This window comes from Lygodium microphyllum, chromosome 8 (assembly GCF_053477565.2).
Source record: "Lygodium microphyllum isolate KBCC chromosome 8, Lygodium_microphyllum_v1.1.10, whole genome shotgun sequence".
NCBI lineage: Eukaryota > Viridiplantae > Streptophyta > Polypodiopsida > Schizaeales > Lygodiaceae > Lygodium > Lygodium microphyllum.
In genome coordinates, this window is record NC_141142.1 from 143,242,147 (window position 1) to 143,268,343 (window position 26,197).

Here is a 26,197-nt window from a genome sequence, read left to right on the forward strand (position 1 = left end):
ACGGCATTATGATGGCGAGGAACGTATGGAAAGACCGCTGGTCATGATGATAGCATGTATGATAAGGGCAAAAGCCTCAGTACCACAAGAGATCATTTGAGTAGAATTGGGCGCTGCACCCATGGTAGTTTGGGCATTATTCCAAGCAATTACTTTTGTCCAGAGGAAATCGCAGCTCTCTAAAGACTGATATCCTAGACTAGCTCTGGAGTCATCAAGACAACTTGTAGTAGAGGGAGATAGACAGTGTTGGTATGCACATATGAGCACATGGCTGAACTTACATGGCATGAGTATAGATAGACTGCCACCCTTCGATTACAGCCTTGATTGCCCTAGTTTGAGTCTCAGTCGTGTAGAGCCGAATAGTGTGATCAGAGCAGACATCGCTAAAGTGGAGACAGAAAGGACTTGGTCCAAGCCTCCCTTTCCCATTAAGCACCAAAATGGCACAATATCAATGTCACTTCTTGCAACTTTCTCATGATGGTTTCACAATGAGGCCAAGATACATGGATGCTCAACTTTCTCACAGACTCCGAGTTGCTATTGGTTAGATCCGCACATCATCACATCAACTGATGATCGAGACATGTCGATGGAGCCATGTTGTAGCCAATGAGAGGATCTACCAGCTTTGTGGATGGGAGCTAGAAACGGAGGAGCACTACATTTGTAGATATACTGTATACTATGATATCTGAGGCCGCTATCATTGCCTCTTTAAGGAGGGCTTTGGACCATTAAGACGGGTGATGGACTATGAGGACCAAAGATGTTTGGGTCTTTTCTTAATGGAGCTCAAGTGGCACAGATCAATATTGTTACGGGATAGGAGGCGGACCTAGCCTCATCCGCCCCTCTAGAGAGTAGTTACAGACTTTTTCAATGTAGCTGAACCCGCAGCTACTGCCACCTGAGACACTACATCTCCTACTGATAGGCGTCATTGAGGGACATCATCAAGCGGCATCACAGTTGACAGAGCTATAGCATTACGTAGAGCACGATGACCTAGAGTACCTACTCCGCAACATAGGCATCCCCATATGCATCACATTTGCATCACGATTGCCTGTTATAGATGCAGATTGGCGTGCTGACTTAGTCAATGGTAGCTTGCAGAGTCTTGGTGGATTCCATAGATTGAGGGGGGAGATAGTCTACACTCTTTTTAATCTTTTTAAATTTAGTTTTTCCAGCTTTTTTAAATTTCCATACTTCTCATTCCAATCTACCATCTAGACCTACACATAAATTTTCTCTCTTCTTCTTTGATGAGAGATGATGAAACTAGTTGTATTGGTTATGGTCTCATTGGCCATTTTGGCCTTTTAGAGATGTTAATAGATCTTATCTCTCTCCTCCTCCCCCACACCCCACCTTCCCCCCCCAAAAGAAAAAACCCAAAATGTAATTGTATTAGTTGAGATGTACAATAACAATTACAAATAGTCTATATGATTGCCAAGGAGGCCAAAGAATCCATTACAAATAGTCTATGTGACTAATAAGGAGACTGAAGAAACGGTTGGGTGCCAATGAAGCAACTCGTGTCTAGGGACAACATGTGCTATTTGAATGATACTAAGTTGCCAGTGAAGGTGATCTCTTTGAGGGGCAACATATCTATGTATTTTAGCAACAATAGAGTAAGAAATGAAGGCATTTTGGGTAGTCCATGTGTGCCAACAACCCCAATAGCATAGAAAGTGGAAAACAACCTTCATACATGGTTGCATAGAGTTTGGCAATGTTGTTTCCAAAGACCTAGCGCTTAGGAAGTATGGATGGCCCAGGCCCCAACCACTTAAAAACCAAACAGCAGACAAAAGAGACCAAATTTTTCTCGCCACTAGATAAGAAAGAAATAGATGATGAGGGGTTTCCGCACTTGTCGTACAAAAAAAGCAACAACCATTTGAAATATGGCATTTTGAGAGGTGAAGCAAGGGGAGGATCTCCAACCGGCATTCTTGAGATACTGACTTTGTATTTAAGTAGAGTTTTATTGAGCCAGCCCATCATCATGACAAATTTCTACCAAAGCCTTCCCTTATGGAGACCCCAAGCATGATTTCCCTTTAGAGTTAGGCAATCCTTGTCTCTTAGTAGCAATTGATATATTTGATTTATTGATGCATAATCTTTCCAACCGAGCGTAATTGACCATTGAGCATACAATCTTCCCAAGGGGTGTATGGATTTGAAGGTGAAAAAGGCTGCAAGACATGCAGAGAGGCTCAAATAGTTTCATAGAAGTGATGATAGCCCTTGGGAACATGAAAGAATTGTTGAACGGTCCTAAAAAATAGAACAATGAGTCACATTGGTAGAAGGGCAGCCAAGAACCTAATCAGCCCCACAACTGTGCCATTGTGCTCAACATCGATATGTGTCATTGTCTACCCTCCCATGAGACAAGCCTCGAATCAACTGGCAATTCAGCTTGCAAAGAATTAGCTTCTTCATGATCGACAGGGGGCCTTGTTCTTCAAGGACGAACTTGGCTATGGAAACCCAAGGCTGCTGCTCAGCACATAAAGCCTAAAACAAAGACCACTGAAGGGCAATCATGTGAGTCTCCACATCTAAAAGAGCTCCTCCACTCATTCTTTTCGAAGTACAATCATGATTCCAGAAGATCCTAGAAATGTTGAATCGTGTAGAATCTTTCTTCAAAGCATGAATCGAAAGGATTGAGTGATCTTTGGGACACTAGACTTTGACCGATGAAGTAATGACAAGTGATATGAAATCATTGGCACCAAGATGGTTTGATCCACTTTCAAGTTCACATGAAAAGGCTATGCCTATGGTTTTTGGTACACAAAGTTGTCTGTGACATGTGTAGGAATCCAGTCAAGCAACTTCTTGGTCAAAATATTTACACATGTTTGTAACACAAACTTGTTTGTAACATGTGTAGGAATCTAGTTTGGTCAAAATGTTTACCCCCAACAAACAGCCCAAATGCTTGAAAATTTTTCTCTTAGTCACCACCTCTCCTTGCCAACCCAAGGCCTAAAGATGTGATATTGTACGACTTACAAAAGATTACTTGGAGGTATTAATGTAGAGCCTTGAAGCATGTGCAAACAAGTCCCATGTTTCTAGTGCTTTACGAATATTATCCTTGTTAGCCTTCAAAAACATGAAGGTGTAATCAGCTAAAGCTTGACCAACTAACTGTTCTTTTGAAGGAAGGGAGAGGCCAACCACATCACCATTTGCAGCCACGTATTGTCAGAATGGGATGAGTGGCCAAGCATGACAACATCATCAAAATGGGATGAGTGGCCAAAGTGAACAACAAAAGGCTGAGAGGGCAACCTTGTCTAACAGATTGATGAAGAGCGGTAGACTTTGTAAAACCACCCTTAAGTAGAACTCTGGAAGAAGAATCTAGACTGAAACAAACTTTGGAAGGGATTGGTGCAAAGATATTTTAAAGTATGGGCAGGGGTCCACAACGACATGCTCAAATGTATACAAGCTTCAAAACCGAAAAGCCAAAGATCTTACCTAATTTGAAACATGGAACACAAAGTTAAAGAGAATTAGACACTCCTGAGTAATGTCTTCAAAAGGACAACACTAGGAAATATATGTGGAGATGACTCTTGTGAAACTCAAAATCTGTGTTAGGTACTTGGAGCAATCTTACGAGCTGCAAGCAGTGAGCTCAAAGGAATAGCTCCAATCATACATCTCCGGAGAAAAGGATGCTTTTTAAGAGTTAATTTGCTATTGCATATTTCTAATAGGAGATGACACCATTCCACCAACAATTTGTATGGTCCAAAGTGCATTTGCATGCTCTGAAACACAGAGAAGAAGTTGTAGCAATAAATACGCCTTAACATTCATTTTATGGATTGAATAATTTTATCATTGTACTGAATGCTTCAATCTTTGCAAAGTGTCAAGACAAGCCATAAGCCAATCATGAGTCCATGCAAAGTTCAAGATGATGCATTATCAACTCTTGCAAATCACAATCGAATTTCACCCCTGTCCTCAATTCCAAGGTAATCACCCATTTGTATTGTCTAATTTCAAGAGAAATTGCGGCATTTGGGGCAACTTAGGAAGTTTTGAACCTATTGTGATTGATTGAGTCAATTTTGGGGCATTTGGCTCAATTTGGAGCATTGAGGGGTGTTGGGGTAATTAGAGGGACACTCGGGGAATTTGGGAATTTGTGGCATTGAGAGCAATTTGGGGCATTTAAGGCAATTTGGGCGCTTTGTAGCATTGGGGGCTATTGGGGCAATTTGGGTCATGCAAGGCATATTTAGGGCACTTAAGACATGTGCCCTTCCCCCCGTTCCCATTCCCTGACCTTGGGTGTTCCCCCCATTCCAGGGGGTCCCGTTCCGGTTACTATTCCCCGTTCCAAGTAACTATGGCAAAGCTTGTCACAAATCAGAGTCCATAAAGGGGTATAATGATGACCCAAGGAAACTTTCCAACATTCCAAGTTCAGAGGTAAAAATTTGTGACACCCATGATAGCATCACCAATCAGCTCCTCTTAAAGGGAGCCGTTTGCACTTGGCAAAGTTTACATGGAATCTGTGACATCCAATAGCTGAAAAGAGCATTCACAAATGCTTTGCTTCTTCTGTAGGTTTTGGAACTACAGTTTATGACACGAGTCAATCGAGATAGTTTAGGACATGACCTATAGCTTCCATAGTCTTTTTGAACCTTAGTGATTGAACACTTGGAATATTGACTCTTATGAGCTTCAGCTCTCTCTGAAACTTTGATTGTGCTTTCAATTTTGTTTGAGGTATGACAATAGGAGCATTGTAGGAAGTGTTATGTCTCTATGTTGTGTGCTTCTCAATGGATCCAATTTATGAAATAAGCTAATAGCATAGCTAGTTTAATGGTCACTGCTACTTTTCATAATATCCAAAGAATTCATGGAGTGTTAGTGTTTACTAGAGGGTATGCTTTCTACGTCTACCCTGAAGCACTTGTTTATTTTTCTAGTGATTGGACTCTTTTGTTGTTTTGTGATGCAATTTGGGATACAGGTTGCTGGAGACAAAGATGGACAAACAAAGACGGATTCTGAAGTTGTGGACATGCTATTAAATAAACCTGCAAAAGTCATTTCTGATGATATTCTAGTAAGTCTTGGTATTAAGCTGTTGAATGGCCTTGAATGAGCTTTATTTGCAGGCTAGCAAAAAATTGCCATGCTGGCCCTTTCACATGGTGTTTTGGGAATTGCACTCTCTTCTAATTTCAAGTCCTAGCAAAAGGTTCACATGCTTTCTCTTTATGTAGTAATCTGAAAGTGCTTCACAGATTGCACTATTCTATCAGTTATTCATATTTACTTCTCCTGTGTCCTCAGGAATCTCAGGAAGACCCTGTTCAATAGTTGTTGATGTGTCTACATTTTCCTCCATTCTTATATTCCTTTAGATTTCTGCATCTGCACTTAGCAATATTCCTATTGTACAGGTTGGTCTGTGTGAGAAAAAGTAGCTGAATTTGGTTTTTCTAGTACACAGCAAGTTAAAAACCGGGCAGCCTTACCTCATGAAAATGCATATCCTCTATATGAAAGGTATGTATGTAGTGATAAGGTGGAGCTTTGGAAGGCTGTTCTCCCACATTGTTCTCAATCTTGACCTGTAGTTAAGCTTCTGGGTTGATGTATGCATTAGTGTGGTGAAGAGATGGGAATGCTTGCGAGTTTATTTGATGAATGATATTTTTCTTTTTGGCGAGTTTTCTCATTTGTGGCTAAAACTAAGGGTCACTAAGAAAATTTGGCTATGAAAAGGGTCATTGGTTGCCCCCAGAATCATAATGGTAGCGTATTGTGCAAAATTTTGGCAAACTTTTTGGGTTTTTGTGCGTAAAGTTGCATTTTTATTGAAGAGAAGTACCCATATCTATAGGAATTCGTAGAGAAATATGCTAAAGCATGCTAAAAGTTCTCTCTCAAGTTGAGGACTTTGTCACCAAATTGTGATAGTTTTTCTGAGGGAGGTGTTTGAAAATGAAAAAATTGTTGATGAGGGAGGTGTACATCCAAGTATGCTGGGCATGTGAGAAATCCATCTTGTAAGAGATTTAGAAAGTGTCTAATACTGTGCCATCTTTGTGCCTAGCTGCTATGCAGGGCTTGCCCATGTCCTCTGAACATCCAACTTCACAGTATCCATTCTGGTCACTTGATTCATGTTGGGCCTACTGACTTTAAGGTTTGGACAGTCTAGATTGTAATCAAAAGGAGAAATCTGTCAATACTTACACCATGTAGGCTCAGTCCTGTGTACATCTGAGCATATCTGCAGTATTTGTCTCCTTCCGATGATTGTAATTGAAAGGGCAAACCTGTCAATACTTATACCATGCAGGCTCACTCCTGTGTACATCTGAGCATATCAACAGTATTTGTCTCCTTCTGATGCTTGTTGTCTAGAAGACTTGAGTGCTAGATATGAGTATCTATGCTGCAGAAGCTCCCATGATCTGTGAATAAAAGTTACTGCCTTAAAAATGTCCTCTGTAACCACCTGGTGCAGCCCCTAACTCAGCTAATACGATAGCATGTGGTGTGGATGACTTGCTGCCAGTCATAGTACGTATGTAATGTTATCATTATCAAAAGTCTGTCCATTATCATAGTACGTATGTGGATGACTTGCTGCCAGCCATAGTAATTATGTGCTGTTATCATAGTACGTATGTGCTGTTATCATTATCAAAAGTCTGTCCATTGGCTGTCAAGCATCATGGAATCTTCTCTCAGTTCCATCATGCTCTGGTGGTGGCTCTCTTTTTGTGTGGTAGAGATGAGCCCCCTTAACCTCTGCTCCATGTAGAAGTGTGAAGCGGAGGGGGGAGACAGTTATAGCCCATTGACTTCTTCCAGATTGTGACCACACACACAACACCTACACAAAGAGGGGTCACAATCGAGAGAGCTCAAGAGATCCGACTAATAATGTTGACCACAGGTGCAAGTGTACCAAACACAAAGGCTATGAGAGAGAGAGAGAGAGAGAGAGAGAGAGAGAGAGAGAGAGAGAGAGAGAGAGAGAGAGAGCTCCACACCAGCTGTTCTTTCTGTGTGACTTTTCTGTGTTAAAGTCTTAGTAGACTTTCCTTTATGTCTGTTATTTCTATGCTGACCTGATGGTCTGATGTAAATATTTACAACTTAATTGAATTATCTTCACGAGAGAGAGAGAGAGAGAGAGAGAGAGAGAGAGAGAGAGAGAGAGAGGAACATGTCTGCTGTTGTACTGCCTGTTGCGCTGCATTGTTCGCGCTGCTCACAGACATCACATGGCAGGACTGTTGTGGAGTGACACAGGAGCAGTGAATCAGGCCCAGGTTCACACTTACAGCCAGGTGAGCTGTTCTATAGCAGTCAGTCAGTATGCAGATAAGGGCAGGGTTCTTTAACCTGTGCAGACAGTCAGTACACAGCAGGCAGGAGTCAGTACACAGCAGACAAAATGAAATGATATAGTAACGTCTACAAAAGGCCAAAATGACCTATGAGACCATGAGTTACAATCATGTGTATGATGGTACAAACTGTCTGGGAAAAATATATAGCACAAAGCAAAATAAGAATGGAAACTAACTATGGCTATGTGTAAAACGTAGAGCTCTATCTAGTAACAATGAGCTCCAAATGGTACAATCTCATGTGGGTATGGAGGGCTTAGCTCTAGCCCGAGCAATAATCTCCTGTATCCGCCTATGAAGGTGTCGTCGGTGTCTGTGTCGAGGCCTAGGACGTCTGGATTGGCTAAGCTGAACAGCTCGATCAATCAGTACTCCTTGTTTGTGTGTTGTTGTGGTGAGAGAGGCTCTCGTGTGGACTGTGGGTGTAATTGTATTGAAGTCTTCTGAGTCTCCTTTGCAAAGAAGTCTGTGAGCTGCCTCTGTGAAGGGCCTCGGTGTCTTGGAGCAGTTGTACTCCAGAGGCGCATGTCACAAAGCCATCGTACCTCAAGAAGAAAGAGGCCAAGGCATCGCTGATCTGTAAAATCCACAACTCTGGATAGTGGTCCAAATCCGTCGCATCGCTGATCTGTAAAATCCACGACTCTGGATAGTGGTCCAAATCCGTCTCTAAAGAGACAGCAGAAGCTCGATCAATCAGTACTCCTTGTTTGTGTGTGGACTGGCGGTGAGAGAGACTCTCGTGTGGATTGTGGCTGTAACTGTATTGAAGTCTTCTGAGTCTCCTTTGCAAAGAAGTCTGTGAGCTGCCTCTGTGAAGGGGCTTGGTGTCTTGGAGCAGCTGTACTCTTGAGGCGCATGTCACGAAGCCATCGTATCTCAAGAAGAAAGAGGCCAAGGCATCGCTGATCGGTAAAATCCACAACTTTGGATAGTGGTCCAAATCTGTCTCTAAAGAGATAGCGGAAATGACCATGGACCTCATAATACGCTAGGCAACGGCAGATATAATACTCCTATGTCTTTGGCTCTAATTGGCATATCTGGCATATGCGCTCCTGTGGTGGGATGGATCTATATCTGCCACACACACACACACACAGAGTATATTAACGTCTCTAAAAGGCCAATGTGGCCTATGAGACCAAAGCAATACATACAATGATGGTGTGTTTCTCATCTGGAACGAGAAAAAGATGAAAAACACATGCCTATAAGACTGAAAAAAATGAAATAGTGTCCTATAAAAGGGAAACATGTCAATGATCTGAAAGTGAGAGTAGAGAAAGGAAAACTCTCCATCAATGATATGTCTGTTCTCTAAGGAGGTGTATTTCTGCATGGTTGAGGCGTCTCGGCATCTGTCTCCTGTGGCGCCCAATGATGGCTTTAATTTGTCTGTGGTGTGGATGTTTAGGCCCTCGTCTGGGTGGACGTGGGCGCCTAGACCGGCTAAGTGCCACTGCACTATCCAAAGGGACACCTAAAGTAGATGTGGTCCAATGATGATGTATTCCTGTAGGCTGTGTGGCAGTAGTAGTGGTATCTGTCATACTCTGTCGTGTATCAGTGAAAAAGTCAGTGACTGCTCTCTGTCTATGTGAGCCGAGCTGTGGGGGCCTCCTACTCCGTAGAATTGTTGCTCTGCGCCTCTGGAGCTCCAAGAGGAAGAATCCCAAGCATCTCTGATCCTCAAACTGCATGATCCGTCTCAGGGGTCCAAAACCCTCTCGAAACAGACAGTGGTATCTACCTCGTATGTCATAATATACAGTGCATCGGCAGATGTAGTGTTCCTCTGTCTCTGGCTCTCTGCCACATAGTGGGCATATGCGTTCTTCTGTCTGTATACCCTCCCATTAGCCTGTCTCAATCCTCAGGTGGTGGGATGAGGTGCAGATCTGACCAATAACTATGCGTAGTCCATGAAGCAGCTGTGTATCCATGTAATTGGGTCGGGTGATGAAACCATCCTCAGATACCTGAAGGAAGTGGGTCTGCTAGTGTGCCATCCTCGTGCCATGGGGGGAGGGGGGTCGGATCCAGGTCTTCTCCGTATCTAACTTCAGTATGTCTACTCTGATCACATGGTTTAGCTCTAATCCGCTTAGGTCAAGTGTAGGGCAATCTAGGCTATAGTCAAAGGGGGATAGTCTATCAATCTGTAGAGAGAGAGAGAGAGAGAGAGAGAGAGAGAGAGAGAGAGAGAGAGAGAGAGAGCACTCAACTTAATATGGTCGTTCTTGTCAGTTGTTTGGAGAGCAGTGGTTGGTTTCTCGTTAAGGCCCTTTGATTGGGTCTTTGTGCAGCCCAAATACCCAACACCCACCAGCCACACATGAAACTAGTGTTTCACTTTCTTCGCTATTGGGGCTGCTGGCACAACTGGACCATTCAGAATGCTTTTCTTTTTGATTCCGCCTCTAATGTTCAGCAGCATATTGTTCGGCTTAAGGGGCTCTTGTATTGGCAGATAGATCTTCTTCAGCATTCTGACTTACTTTCCCCGGAGGACTTGCATCCCTGGCATATGGCAATTTCCTCTATTTCTTTGCCATGACCTTGTAACTCGTAGAACTAGAACTGTTTCACATAATGGCTTAGTGCCATCATGTATCTTGTAATCAAGTACAATTGTACTTTTTCTTCGTAATTAATACAATTACCCTTTGCGAGAAAAAAAAAGAGAGCACTCAACTTGTGGTTCAATCTTTGGCAGACGATTCTTTCATGTTCCTTAAGGTTGATTGCACTAATGTTAATCGAGCAATGGTGGCATGGAATCTTTTTGGTTTGGCATGTGGTCTTCATATTAATACTCAGAAATCTACCCTTCTATCCTGTACGGAGATTGATTTGCAGACCTTGGGCTGGCATGGAATTGTGATCTCAAAGGGAAATATCACTAGACACTTGGGATACCCTATTGGTGTGGAGGTAGCACCCCTAGCCTTATTGGATTGGATGGGCTCCGGATTCATGATAGGTTCATGTATTGGAAATCTCAAGGTTGGCCTTTACATGTCAGACTGAAAGTTGCTCAAAGTATTATGATCAGTATGATATCATTCTTTTTGCCTATGCTTCCCTGGACTAAGAAGTCCCTTTTGGAACTAGTTCAACCTATCAGGTTCATGTTGTGGAAAAAGAAGGGGAACCGTTTCGGTCAGGTCTGGATTTCGTGGCAGCATGTGACTATGCCTAAACGAATGGGGGGAGCAGCTTTGCCAGATGTGAATTTGCATGTGAAAGTCTTGAGGTTGGCCCTTTTGTAGGCGTTATGTGTACAGAGTCATCCTTGGTCAGACATTGCAAAATTTTTCATTGAAAAGACTTTCATCTCCCATGGTAACACGGTCATTCATGCCTCTTGGTGGCATGTGCTTAGTTCCTCGAGGCCTCTTAAGATCACCCAGTCTTTTCTCCTTTCTCATTTGATTGCATCCTGGCAAGAGATCTTACATTTTTCAGTTTGTCGGCCTCCTGAGATTCGTAAGGACGCGAATTGGTTGCAAGGAGAAGTCTTGGCCTCCTCCAGATTGTTAGATTGGCCGGATAAAGATTTCCATAGACTCAAGTTTAATCGGATGGCTCATTTGGGGTTGTAGAGATTGTTTTGGACGGTGTTATTCCTGGGCAGTATCGGCTTTACTCTTTTGAGCGTATTCGTCAACACTTTTGGGTACCCCGAGTATATGGTGATATCTGGTCATCCATATAGGTCAAACTTTAGAGGTTCTCTCTGTTACCATTGCTGCACCCTTCGTATCCATGGCGTGACTGGAAGTTTGTGATATCGAATGATTTTGAGAAGAGGTCTACTAACCAGATTTACCATCAGATGGTGGAGGCCAAGAGATGGGTCACTACAAAGGTGAATAAATTATGGCATATTAGGGATGACTAAAAGAAGTGGCAGGAAAGATTCCTTCAGGTATGGAAGTCCAAGGTTCCCTATCAGGGGAAAGTCTTTTTGTGGAGATTGCTGATTGGTGGTCTTCCAATTGGAGAGGTGCTGCGTGCTTAGAAGATTTCTGCTAGATGTTGTATATTTTGCACTACATGTGATGAAACATCACTTCATCTTTTTGCCTCTTGTCTAGTTGCGCGACAGATTTGGTATTTTATTTCTTGTGTGTGGCTCTCGGCTACTCTACTACGCATGACAGCCCGTTCTTGGATTATGGAAAAGCTTCCCTCCATGCCTTTGTTACATCTTGGTTATTCCTCCCTGTTCCAGCTCCTAAGATGTACTGCCTTGTGGCATATCTGGCATACTTGGAATATCTTTATTTTTTATTCGGTCTCGGGCATCCATGGTCATGTGGCTCGTATTCGAGGTTTGGTGTTATGGTAAATTTATTCTATGATATCAGCTGACCGTCTGAGGCTTTATAGTTTGTCTTAACATGGATAAGATGTGCAACCTTAGTGAGCATATCTACCACGACCATAATGGAGTTGTATCCCCCTTGAACTTGGGGCAGGCCAACAACAAAGTCCATACTAATGAATTTCCATTTCATTTGGGGAATGTCAAGTGGTTGCAATTTCCCTGGCATTTTGACATATTCGGCCTTAATGCGTTGACAAGATAAACATTCCGTGACATACTTGAGAATGTCACCTTTGAGCCTATCCCAATAATAGCTCTTCCTGACCGCATTAAGGGTCTTGACATAGCCAGGATGTCCTAAGAAAGGGGAGTCATGGGCTTCCCAAAATATCTTCTACTTGAGTGATTGGCTTTCCGGGATACATAATCTTGTCCTATAGTAGACAAGTCCACTATTGATAGAGAATTCTTGATACTTTGTTTGAGCTTCGGGTCTTGATCTTTGATGGGAATCTCCCTTAGCAATTTCTGATAGGTTGGGTCATGGCATGCCTCTTGTCTAGCTAGCTCAAGAATTGGATTGTTTGGCATGGATACATTTGTGGCTAGAGATCTTGCTGTTGATGGATCTTGCAAAATCAGAGAATTTAGAAATGCCTTGTCACTGAGTGCATCAACAACTACATTCTCATCTGGGCCGGTATTTGATTTCAAAGTCATATTCTTCGAGTACTTCAATCCATCGCTGTTGTCTCATATTAAGCTCATTCTGGGTGAAAATCCATTCAAGACTTTTGTGGTTCGTCACTAAGATGAACTTGTTACCCAGCAAGTAGTATCTCCAAAGTTTGAGAGCATGGATGACAGCCAACAGCTCCAGATCGTGGGTAGCATAGTTTCTTTCATGGCTCTTCAGTTTCCTTGAAGAGTATGCTACGGGATGACCTTCTTGCATGAGCATACATCCTAGGGCAAGTGTACTAGCATCAGTTATCACTTCAAACTTCTTACTAAGATTTGAAAGTTTCAGGATGTGTGTTGATACCAAGCTTTGCTTTAGTTTGTCAATGCTGGACTGTTCACAGGTGACCATACAATTGATACTTGCTTCTTTAGTAGATTAGTCAGAGGCGTTGCAATCAAAGCATAGTTTTTGATAAAGCCCCTGTACCATCCTGTCAATCCAAGAAAACTACGTATTTCTTTGACAGAAGTTGGTGTTGGCCATTCTAGAACGTCTCTGACCTTGGCCGGATCTACTGAAATTCCTTCCGCTGACACAATGAATCCCAGATATTCAATCTGCCGCTTGAAAAATGCACACTTCTTCTTCTTGGCATAAAGCTTGTGTACTCTCATTGTTTCAAGAATAACGCGAAGCTAGGGTTCATGATCTTTTTCTTGCTTAGTAAACTAAGATATTGTCAAAGAAGACGAGTACGAAGTCATCAAGATAGGGCCTAAAGATATCCTGCATTAACCTGTTGAAGGTAGCAGGAGTATTTGTCAGCCCGAATGATATGACTAGGAATTCAAAGTGTCCATATCTTGTGCTGAATGCTGTCTTTGGGATATCTGCTTCCTTGATCCTTATCTGATAATATCCAGACCTGAGATCTATCTTAGAGAAGATCTTCGCACCTTGAAGACGGTCAAGAAGTTAGTCTATTCTTGGAACAGGATATTTGTTTTAATGGTCGATTGATTCAACCCTCTGTAGTCAATGCATAGCTGAAGCGTTCCATCTTTCTTCTTTTGGAACAGCACTGGAGCTCCCACGGCGAACTGCTAGGACGGATGTAGCCTTGGTCTAACAGTTGCTTGAGTTGTCCCTTCAGCTCAATCGCTTTCGAGATGGACATCCTATATGGTGCAGCTCTTGGCGCTAGCTTGATTTCGTGATCGACTTCCCTTTGAGGAGGAAGTTCAGTCAGCTCTGCATGAAATACGTCTGCGTATTCCTTTAACCATGAAGGTTCTTCCGTAGATTCTTGATTCTGATCTAGCTTATTTAGTTTAATCAAATAGACAGGTAGCCCCTTTCTAACTCTTATTATCCGTGTTGCTTTTGCCAGCTGAATTTGTGGCATACCAACCTCTCCTTGAGTTGTAACTAGTTCCCCTTCAGAATTTCGAAAGGAGAGTTGGCTCTTTCCACAGTGAATGTGGGCATCATTGGGTATTAGCCAATCCATACCGAGCAAATATTCATGAACACCTAGGTTCATTACCTTGAATCTGACCGAAGTCGACTTTTCACCCAGTAGGAATTCCACCTTAGCAGTTTGCGTGGTACAGGAGACTTCACGACCATTTGCTAATTTCACAAGTAAGGTAGGTGCATCTTTTATGGCTATTCCTAATCTTTTTGCACAGACGGGTGAAATGAAGGAATATGTACTGTCACAATTAATCAAGGTTTTGAAGCTTTTACCTTGGTAATCCGATGGAGTTTGAATCACCGAGAATTCGCGATTCGGGCCTTTCTTGTGAAGAGCGGCATGAACCGTTGCTCTCTCAATGTCAATTTCCATGGATGGATCTCCTTCATCACCCAACTCCTTGTTGGCAACACTGGAGATTCTCCCTCTAGTCCTAACAGTGGCTCCTTGGCCATAGACAGCTCCTTGGAATGGCCCTTGTCGTTGTTCTCTGCTAAGCTTGGGACACTGCCTTTTAAAATGACCAAGCTCATTGCAATGGAAGCAATGGAGATTGCGGCCATTACCTTGTGTAGGAACGAAGTTGTTGACAGTGTTGGCCCTAGCTTTCTTCCTTTGTCCCTGATTTTGGCCCTGCGCTCTCTTGGTCTGAGGTCTAAGCATTCCCTTGTGCTGATCCTTGTAAGACCAAGTCCTGTTATTCCTTGGCTTGGTCTGCACCTCCTGTATTATTGGCGCAGATCGAATGAGCGCGTCTTGTAGGTCCATTGGGCGCATTGATCCCAAGCGGGTGTTAATGGGTGGATTTAACCCAGCACAAAACTTTGACACCTATTGCGTCATATCCATTTGTGGTACATATTTTAAGAGAGAGACGAACTTTAAATAATATGCATCCAGGGATAGTCCAAGCTGCTTCAATTCATAGAATTCGTTCATCTTCTGTGTATGGTAGACATGTGGTAGATATCGCCCTTACACAACTCTTTTAAGCTTCTCCTAGATAACTGACCCTTCCGAGATCCCTTGGTCTCTGCACCATTGTTTCCACCAAAGTCTTGCTTCGCCGGTAAGCTTCAGTTTGGCGAGTATAGCTTGGTTAGCGGGTGCAGTACCTGCTGCCTCGAAATAATCTTCCATGGATTCGATCGAGACCTCGGCGTGAGTTTGGACAGTCCTTCCCTCACCATCAAATTCAGGTGGCTTGATTTGTTTGAGAAGGAACTTCTTCTCTTGAATTACAGCCGTACTTAGTGTAGGGGTCGGACTAGGAATCTGCACTTGAGGTTGCGCCTGGGCAAAAAGATTCTTTATGTTAAAACTTACTAAACGTTTCTCACATTACATTAATATGCCTAGTTTAGCTTTTAGCCAAGTGACCTAATCACTTAACTCCTTTACCAACAGTTATAGCCATGACAGACAGTGATAAAATATCTTTTTCATTCATGTGGGCATAGCCCTTTTTTAGTACATTTATTTTGGGGAGGTAGAACAAGCTGATACATCAGTTTGGGGAAAATAGGATTGTGTTACATTAAGCTACGGGAAGTGAGTAATAAGATGGAGTGGGGTCATGAATTTTGAAGAATCGATAGGTCATTGGAAGCTTGGGGTATCCCTTCCTTTGATACCCGTTCTTCTCATAATGTCCCAGCACCTTGATTCTGTCGGCAAGGATTATTCGAGTCACTTCCTCATACACATACTTGTTCTGCTTGACCTTCCGACCGCCGACATGTAGGGTTACGTTTGCGTGAACCTCGACAAAGATGAACAGCTTTATGATCTTTAAATCCTCCATCCACTTGATTCTCTTCAAGTTGGTCTGAAGGTACGCAAGTCGCTGGGCCGCTATGTAATATATTCATGATTCACCCGTCCATCTCCGTCCCACGTACTAGGATAAAGGATTGTAGATACGGTCTAGAATATTCATCATGCCTAGCCTCCGCCGATAATCCAAAGCACGCATTGTAGTCATAAACATAACCTGGAATACCAAGAATTTGTTCCATGCTTCGCGACTCTGCAGGCCAGCATCCATAAGTAAGTAAGGAAATGCTCTTAACAGCAATATTGCTCTACTTTCCCTCATTAAGTTTCCTTATAAATATTAGATCCCGTTGGTTCGCCCTAATACCAACTCTAACGTATCCCCCTGTCCACTTGTAGGACACGTCTTGGCAGCCCATCGGGAAGAGAGTTTAGAAAGCGCCGCTCGGCACTCACAAGGAATGTCACGGGGTTTGCGATCTAGTTCTTCCCGAGTCTGCCACGAAGCGGAAGCATTCCGGCCATTCCCACTTAGGACCGATCTGATTCAGGGTTTTTCTAATGGTCAAGTTTCTAGGAGATAGGTAGTGTCGAGCCCCAGACGAACTACTTTGCGTAGAAACATGAGGGTCGAAGCGGATTTATATTGCACTTGGTTCAAGGAGAATGGGAAACGAGAAGGATGCGAAGCTCGATCTCTCTGCTCGTAAGGCATAGTCCCATTCCGTTTCCCTAAAACAACATAAATCAGGACTCTAGCTCTAATGATTCTAGGTCATTGTTACCTTGCTGTCAAATCCTTTGAGAAAAGTTTTCGGCCAACCGGAACCACCCTTCCGTAGGACAGACCCAGAGTCACGTCCACCGCAGTTTCCTCGGATTGCTTTAGTTATCTAATTACCTACCACATTTAGTTTGACAAGCAAAAACAACTTCCTTAATTAACCAATTAATCACCGGTTCCTTTACGTAACTTAAGCACTGACACAGAAAAACATTGTCAAGTAAGTTCCTTTTTTAACATTTGATTTTTATTTATCAGTCTTTGGAATACATCAAATAACCTGGTCGAAGGCTATTCCAACAATCCTCAGGGATCGCTATTCTAAGTTCCGTCCGTTGACTAGTATGCGGGCCTTGAGATCCCATCTCGAGTCACGTCGGCTTCTTGTGCAGGATCTGGAGGCAAGGGATTTACAGCCAGAGCCTCCCTTGGCACCCAAGCGTCCTCCTGCTCCAAGTAGCACCCACGGAGAGACCTCTCGCGGCGGGTTCGGTCCACATACTCGGGGCGGCTAACAACCCCCTTGGATAGGGTCAGGCAGACAGTCGGAGGTAACTGATACTGCTTCTCCCTCCAGGCTTTCAACCTGAAGCATTAGTTATTTTTCTTGAATTAGTTCCTTGAGCAAAGAAGTACAAACAGTGCACCTAAGTGTACAATCATGAGCATTCCAGTGGTCGTTTGTATGGCCAACTGCTAAGGTGTGAATCCTTCTCCCTGAATGCTTCCAGCATTTGACCCTGGATCAATCGCGACTTGGCAAGATCCCAAGGGTTTCGTAAGCTGAGTTGCTTGTTTACCCTTTTTTCCTTAGGTTAGGGTTTATACCCTGTTGACCCAAATTGTCTCTACCTTAGGTTCTCTTAAATTATAGACAATAAATCCTAGGTAACCTCGTCGCCCTAACTTGGTTGGTCAATTGCTTTCTTGGCAATTCATTACTATCCTGGCTTGGCAAATCAGTCCCAAAGAAGAGTGTTGTAGCAGGATGACTACTCAACTTTTAGAAAATTAGACTTGTAATTAGAACTCGCCAGACTTGGTCTAAGGAGTAGCAATACTATTTTGTGATTTAGACACAAAAGCATATGACGTTACAGCTTGTTGCACGAGATAGGTGTTAACACCTAACTTGTGGGATTATTTTCCTCATCACACGGTATTCCTTGATCAAGAATACATTTGATCAAGATGTAGGACTTGGGAGTCCTATTGACTCAATCCAAAAACCCAACCCTACTAGGCCGATAAGCGCTTTGGTGCTAGGGTCCCTAAATTCCTTACGGGAGTCTAGCATTTGGTCAAGTGATCCTTAGGGTGAGAACCCTAGATTGTTCTTGCGCGGGTGATTAGATAATCCTAACATTTTTGAGAATGTGGGTAGGACCTAAATATTAAATCAGCATCCTAAGTGCGATACTAGGCAGAATTTTAACATAACTTAACCTAACCCAGCATATTGAGGCGTTTGTCGTATGCTAACTATTCATGCCTTTGTGAATCATGTGAATCACACAATTTACATGCAATCTACCTAATTGTTTTAATTGTCTTATGATTAAAGGTTGATCTTTCCCGTAGAGATGCAAATACTTTCCCTAAAGGATGTAAGTAACTGCAAGATGTATGAGATGTATCATTCCATGCGAATATGCAAATTCAAGACCATAGACCTTTTTCCTTTATGCAACTATAGGATCTATAGTGATCTTTCTTTTCCTTGCCTTATGCGACGTTGATTGACATTCAGAGCTATTCTTATAAACCCTACGTTTATGCATTGAATTCAAGCTTTAATATGAAGATGCATCCTTTCCCAAATTCAAACTTTGATAAAAGAACTCCATTCATGGATGTATCATTCTTTCATGATCAGATGCAATGAATCCATCATTGATTTAATCCTTTCTTTAGCACTTAACCCAACCTAGAATGTAACTATCATCGCATGCAATTTGCAAAGTACATAAATCCTTTTCATGCATTGCAACTATTCGGACATCATTTAATGGCCGTTCTATGATTGTCTTATACATGAGTCACAGCCAGGAATTTATTACGTAAGTGCATTATGCGTTATGTGCTCTATCCTTTGCGATGTGACAAGGACGCGGTCTGAGCACGATATCATCTTTTAAGTTATGCTTCCCACGTTTAAAAATGCGACTACCCTTGACTATGGAAGTGCAAGAAAATGCAAGTACTCGTCATGCAACTAAACTTTGTAAACGAGTACGTAAATTTTACGATGCATTTAAGTTTCCCTACGTGCATTAAAACATGCTTTATGCATCCTTTTCATGCAGAAATATTATTTGGAACCTAGGCATTCAATATCGGGGCGTTGTCCACTCTCGTCCTTTGGGTGGAAGCTCCCGCGTGTGCTCCTCTCGCCTTTTGCTTAGGAGTCATTGATGCAGTAAATTTGGTCTCAGTAACTCTCCTTTGGTTCACTTACGCATTTCAAAGTCACTCTGTCCGAGATCTCCTCTTCCGCGCAGGACATAGGCCTTGCAAGACACGGTTTTAAAAAAACCGGGGAGGCACGGGTGAACTAGGCCTAGGGAAGCTTCAATAGAAGCTTCCAATCTTCTGGAAGAAACAGGGGGATGACGTGGGATGGAGAAGATGATGAGGATGACGACGATGAAGATGACGATGATGATGATGATGATGATGATGATGATGACGACGGCAGCGGCAGCCTGGCGGCGGCAGGCAAAAGGCAGCAGGCAGCTTCTCAGGACGGTGGGCAGCAGCACGATCCCCTCCCAAGCTTGGAAGGGGGGGTTTATATGGGAGGGTGGGGGGGGTAGCCACACAAGTGGCAGATTGCATGCCTCCTCCCCATGCCCCTCCACCACTCAAGCTCCACACATACTCCCTCTCCTCGCCATGCAACGGCTGAAGGGGAGGGAGTTTAATGTAAAAAAATTTGCAATTAATTCATTATCTTTTTTTGTCCCTTGAAGGGGTGTTCCCGCATGGGCTACGGTTTTTAGCCACAATCTCTTATGCACAACGCGGGCTGGAGTTTGTTAGTGCACGAAGAAAGAGCACTTAGCCCAAGGTTTTTTTGTTGCGGGAGATTACTTTGGACCGCTTTTGTGCGAGGTCTAGAGTCGTTAATATTTCGTTGCGGAAATATTACATTATTTTTTATTCGATATCGGACATCCATGGTCATGTGGCTTGTGTTCATGGTTTAGTGCTATGGCAGATCTCTTCTATGGTATCAGTTGACCTGGTTCTTCTTGACATTGCTACTCTTTGGCTGGCTATTGTTCGCTCTACTCCTGCTGTCCTTTCTGTGTGATCTCTTCATGGTACTCATGTAGAAGGTTGTTTTGATAATCTGATGGCTTCATTACAATTGTTTCCTTCTTGTTTGGTTGGCTTGAAGGCCTGATGTAAATATTTCCATACATTAATATACTCTTATGAGAGAGAGAGAGAGAGAGAGAGAGAGAGAGAGAGAGAGAGGGCTAATATGTAGGCATCAAGTGGTATTAACATGGTTTTCTTGACCAACATATTGGGCATGGGGATGAGAAAGAATTGGTTGAGTCGGATGGTGACTCTTTGGTTGAGGATTCTAGTCAGTTGATGGAAGGGGTTGAGATGGGAAAATGCCATAAGATGATGCTTGATGAATTGGTTTTGTGTGCTTTGGATTTGCCTCAGCAAGGTGTTCGTGTTTCTCACTCATAGGCTGATGAGTCTTTCCAATTCATGCTTGCCACTACCAACAATCTTATGTTTGATTATGTTCATGCTAATGAGGGTAAAGTGAACTATTTACTGGAAAGGGATCCTGTGGTTGCTATGGTGGGAACTGACCTAGTTTTACAGCAGATTGCTGCCTTTCATGAGAGGGAAGCATCCTTTATTTTACGGGCATGACTCCTTTGATTGCTCGGATTTGCACTTGGCTGCAGTCCATGCTTGTGAGTGATGTGCATCATGCTGATTTTCTTGGGCAAGTGAAAGCTCCTCTCGTGGAAGAGATTTATGACAGAACAAATTGGGTTTTTGAGGTCCTTTTTCGTACTTTGGATGTGCGTGCTTGCATTATGCAACGTATTCCTTTGTTTTTGAATGGTCAGCTGGTCCATATGGTCCCATGGAGGCCTATGGCTGAGTTTCAGGATGTTCTTAGGTAGGCACACCCAATGTGGGTGGAGATAGTTAATTTTCCTGCACATCTTTGGAAACTTCTTCCTTTGGTTTTAAGATCACTTGGTAAGGTGTTGGTGGAGCCCCGTTTGGCCTGCCATAATAGGAATATGGCTTGTATGCTTTGGGACACTGGGAAATGTCGACCTACTAAAATTCGTTTTGAGGTCCTTGGGTTGCAAACGTTGGTTTTTGAGATCAAATAGGGGACATTTGCTGGACATTGCTTTCAATGTGGCCAACTGGGCTATTTTATTTTTGAATGTGATGGTAGCCTTGAGGTTTTGCAGCATTCTTGGACACTAACATGGATATGCAAGAGCGTGATCCCAGCCTTTGACTCAGCAACAAGATGTTGCTCCTCTTGTGCCTCTTGGCTTGCATGGACATGATAATGGAAATAAGAATGTTTCCCAGGTTGGTATTGAGCGTGAGTCGCATTCAGTTGGTCGGGATCTACCTCCTTAGGATGATTCCTAGGTCATTATGGTTAGACGCAATGCTCGACAGGAATCTTGTTCGACTCTTGCTCACCCATCTCCTTATCTTGTTAGTCAGACTTTTCAACGTAGAGGTAGGGGTTTTGACATGAAACCTCAATCTTTGCGTGTACCTGCAGTTGGTGTGGTTGATAAGAGTGCTTTTGATTGTGCTTTGTGCTTTGATGCTCGTGGGAGGCTTTTGCCCCCTTGGGATGTTTTCCGTTCTTAGCAACATCGGTTTCCTTCTTGTACTTCGATTGCTAGTTTGCAAAGGGTAGATCTTGTAGATGTGATCCTTAGTGAGATGGAGAGATTTTAAGCTGTCAAAGCTATGGATGTTAAAGGGAAAGCGGTGATTCAGTAGTTCTCTCTCTTTTTGTTTATCATAAGATTTGCTTTATGGAATGTTAAAGGCATTCTCTGGGGGTGTATGCTCCTTCTACTGCTTGGGAATATCACCAACTTTGGGATGACTTGCACTGCCTTTCCATGGCTCGTCAAGGTTTTGTTATGGGTGATTTTTATGCATGTGTATCTACGGATGAGGCGACTTCACCTCACTCGGTCATGGATGGTCCGAAGTGTTAGACTTGGGATGCACTGGCAGCGGTGTCTTTGAAACAAGACATATGGTCTTGGATGCATCCTTCACAGTCTCGATATACTTATTACTCTCTTCAGTATCCAGACACTTGGGCCAAACTTGATAGGATATAGATTTGTCAGAGCAATTATTTTCTTTTAGCAGTGATTGATATGTGGATAGAGCGACATCATGACTTGTTAGATCACTATCCCTTGGTTTTGGAATTGACTCATAGGCCGGTTAATGCCTTTGAGGCTATGCTTGTTCGATTGGCTCTTCGTTTCAATCAATCTTTTTTGCTGCAAAATCAGTTTTTGGAGTGTTTCTAGCAATTGATTGCTTCTTTTAGCTTGAGGGTTCTATTTGGGCGTATGGAACTGGCCTGAGCAGAAGCTTTGCATGACAATAATTGTCAATCTTGTCACTTCTTTACTCGTTTATGCTAGAAATACGCTCGGGAAAATTTTGAGCGTTTGTTGAATGAGCAAGGTTAAATGGTTACTGAACCCGTCTCCATCATTCAACTGTGCATCGACTATTATGAATCTTTGTTGGTTCCATAGGAGATTCTTTTTTGATGCTGTTCTCTATGCTCATTGATACATTTGTTACTTGGTTAGTAATTAGGTTAAGCCTGAATGGGTTGATTTGATGGAGGTTGATATCTTAGAGACTGAAGTGGAGGATGTGCTGTCCCATTGACCACATAGGAAAAGCTCTAGCTAGTATGGGCTTTCTAATTAGTTGTTTTCAGCTCATATTGAGCAACTTAAGGACCCATTAACTTGCTTGTGTCAGTAAGTTTGGAATTCTGGTTTGAAGCCTTCAAATTGGAAGATTGCAGTGATTCAGTTGTTGCCCAAGGTTCCTTCTCTGATTTCCTTGAAACAATGGAGACCCATTTATGTTATGGGTTCTTTTTATAAAATCTTTGCTAAAATCATTGCCAATAGATTGCAAAAAGTATTTCCACACTTGGTTCATCCAACCAATAGGTTGTTATGCTTCAACTTGATGTTGAAAAGGCATTCGATCATGTCAATTGGTCTTTCTTGTAGCAATTGATGTCTACCATGGGCTTTGGTCCTCACATGACTTCTCTTGTTGATATCATTAATTAGGATGCTGTGGCACATATTGTACTTAATGGAGGGATCATTGGTGAAATTGCCTTGTCTCATTCTCTTCGGCAAGGCTGCCCTTTGAGTCCTTTGCTGTTTGCCCTAGTCACTCATCCAATGCTCTCTTTGTTGGATAAGTTGGCTGATCGAGGCGAGATTATTGGTTTGTCTTTTTCCAGTGGTGCCCAACTTTTGGGTTAATCTTTGGCTGATGATTCCCTTATGTTTCTCAAGGTTGATTGGACTAATGTGAATCGAGCAATGGTTACGTGGAATCTCTTTGCTTTAGCTTCAGGGCTTCATATTAATGCTCAGAAATCTACATTGATTTCTTGTACGGAGAGTGATTTGCAAGCTTTGGGTTGGCAAGGAGCTATGATTTCCAAAGGAGATATTACCCAATACATGGGTTATCCTATGCTCGCGCCTTGCTTGATTGGATGTCATCGCGCATACATGATCGGTTTATGTACTAGAAATCTCAAGCTTGGCCTCTTCATGTGAGACTTAAAGTTGCTCAATGCATATGGTCTCATTTTTTCTTCCCTTACTTCCTTGACCTAAGAAGTCTCTTTCGGAACTAGTTCAGCCTATCCGCTTCATGTTGTGGAAAAAGAAAGGGATTCGTTTGGGCCAGGTGTGGATTTCTTGGTAGCATGTGACTACTCCTAAAAGGATGGGGGAAGCAATTTTATTGGATGCTAATTTCCATGTGGTTACCTTGGGATTGGCACTTTTGCAGGCTTTATGTGTGCAAAGTCATCCTTGGATAGATATTGTAAAAATTTTCATTGAAAAGATTGGTATCTCACATGGTCGTACGGTTATTCAAGTTTCTTGGTGGCATGTGTTGAACTCCACGAGGCCTATTAAGGTCTCCTAGTCCTTTTTTCCTTTCTCATTTGATTGCATCTTGGCAAGAGATTTTGTATTTCGCAGTTTGGCGCCCTCTTGATCTTCGTAAGGAGAAAAATTCGCTGCAAGGAGAAGTGTTGGCCATCTCTAGGTTGTTGGATTGGCCTGATAAAGACTTGCAATGAGATAAGTTTAAATGAATGGCTTGCTTGGGGTTGCAAACAATCCATGATGGTGTCATTCCTAGGCAGCCCTGTCTTTATTCTTTCCGGCACATTCATCAATACTTTTGGGTGCCTCGTGGCTATCATGACATTTGGTTGTCCTTACAAGAGCAGTTTCTAAGGTACTCTCCATTTGCTACTTTACAGCCCTTGTCTCCTTGGTAGGATTGGATGTTTGTACTACTTGATGATTTTGAGAAGAGGTCAACTAATTAGATCTATCATCAAATGGTCGAGATAAAGAGACGAGTTAGTAGTGGAAAGACTAATAAAATATGGCATATTTGGGACAAACAAAAAGAAGTGGCAAGAAAGATTTCTCCAACAGTCTAAGATTTGTGGAAAATCAGAGTGCAAGCCAACATTGAAGTGTGCACAAGAGGGAGAGAAGAGCTCAAAAGTACAAGAACAAGTCTTGCTTATTAAGTTGCTTATGAATGTACAACTTGGGTCACTCTCACGCATCAATCGATGTAGACCCATGGATTGATTATATAGCCCCAACTAGCTAGGGTTAGGTTTTTCCTTCCCCTCAGAACCATTCACACTTGCTTGCCTTTATCCGCTCCTGCATAAGGAGAGTTCATATGCCTATACTCTCAACACCCCTCTCAATGCCAGGTGGCATTGAAATACAAAGCATAAAAGAATGCCCCCCCCTTAACTCAAAATAGGATGCCTTTATAGATCAGGCTACAAGGATTGTTATAGGCAGAAAGGATATAGGACTCACAAGAGTCGATCATCGGTGGATTGGGAGGCAAAATTGGCCTCCAATTCCTTAGGTACTTTAGGATGGTTAGGACATTTATTGGTAATATGTATTTTCTTACATTTATTACATTTCTTATTTTCTGGGTATTTTTTCCAATAGTTGTTTACAATATGCCTTTTCTTTTTACAAAAAGTACACTTATTGAGAAGTGTATGCACCAAGACTTGGTCACGGGATGTTGAAGTAGATGCTTGACTAGTGATTCCTTTTTTATTCATCCAAGCAAGATTGAATGGTACTTGCCAAGGTAGGATTGGGAATATTAGTAAGAGTTGTTACAAGTGTCGGAAAGACCTTTTTGACAGCTTTTAAAAGAATGGCAATAGCATCCTCATCATGGATTGGTGCTTGCATTGAAGAAAGTTGTGCCATGAGGCCCTTCATATGAGAAATAAAATTTCCCAAATTTTCTCCTCCTTTATATTCCAAGCTGAAGAATTCAATCTTAAGGAAAATCTTAGTGTTTTTACTTGTAGCACCATAGAGCTTCTCAAGCTCATCTCACTTCTCCTTGGCAATGGAGAGCTGATCAACATAATGAATCAAGGATTCATCTAAGTGTAGCATGATTATTGCTTGAGCACGTTGATCATCTTGCACATCAGAGGGATTTGTAAAATTAACAGCTCTAGTCCCTTGAATGAGGGGCCAATAACCTCTCTCCATCATTTTGTACTTAATGAGTACTTGCCAGGGGTGAAAGTCTTTGCCATCAAATTTACGAATTTGAGGATGAAGGTCGGCATAGGTTGAGGCCATAGGAAGGTCTTACTACTTGCTTAGTGCAAGTACTAGTGTCTAATCCTTTATAAAGGGCCACTAGTTCAAGAACAAAAAGAATGTAGATTTTATGATTAAAACTGCAAAGATGAGAATGGTTGAAAATCATACATATGGAGTATTTCGAAATAGGACTTAGGTGGTCCTTGCCTTTGACCAACTATTTCTTTATGTTTGATTGCTTTCTTTGGCTTTAGTGAAGTGAACTTAGATTGCACTTCTGGCTCCTCTTGATGACGTGGCTTATTAGAGGAGTTCTTGGTGGAACAAGACTGATTAGTCAACTCTATGCTATGGGATGAATAAGAGGAGAGTACAATAATACTCATTTCTCTGATTTACCAGCAGCAAATAGTAAGAAACACCAGCTAAATGCATTAGTAGTGCTAAGAAGCACTTGTACCGACTTCCGTTCTTTTACTCATAATAAAGGTCGAACTTCATGAGCTTAGTAGTGCCCATGAGATGAGAAAAACCTCCGCATTGAGCTCCATAGGGCAGTAAGTGATCCTGACAAAGGTTTTTTAGTGATTGGAATCACTATTGATAATGCTTAGATTGAAAAAAGTGAGAATAGGAAGCTTGTTGGCTATGGCTGTCAGGAAACCCAAAGTTAGGGTTTCGGTCATAGCAGGCAGTAGGAGTGGAATGAAGTCAAACCCTCTTAGAGGGAGATGGCCCACTAGGGG

The 26,197-nt window shown here is 42.5% G+C and overlaps 1 protein-coding gene across 3 annotated transcripts in view; it reads left to right on the plus strand.

Annotated features, from left to right (window-relative positions):
- Positions 1-26,197, plus strand: part of CPSF100 (cleavage and polyadenylation specificity factor 100) — a 178,211-nt gene that overhangs the window by 134,625 nt on the left and 17,389 nt on the right. For all 3 annotated transcript variants that reach the window (XM_087683646.1, XM_087683647.1, XM_087683649.1), the window contains one exon: positions 5,048-5,143. In XM_087683646.1, coding sequence (XP_087539772.1) covers positions 5,048-5,143 — 96 coding nt within the window. The remainder of the gene's footprint in view (positions 1-5,047; positions 5,144-26,197) is intronic.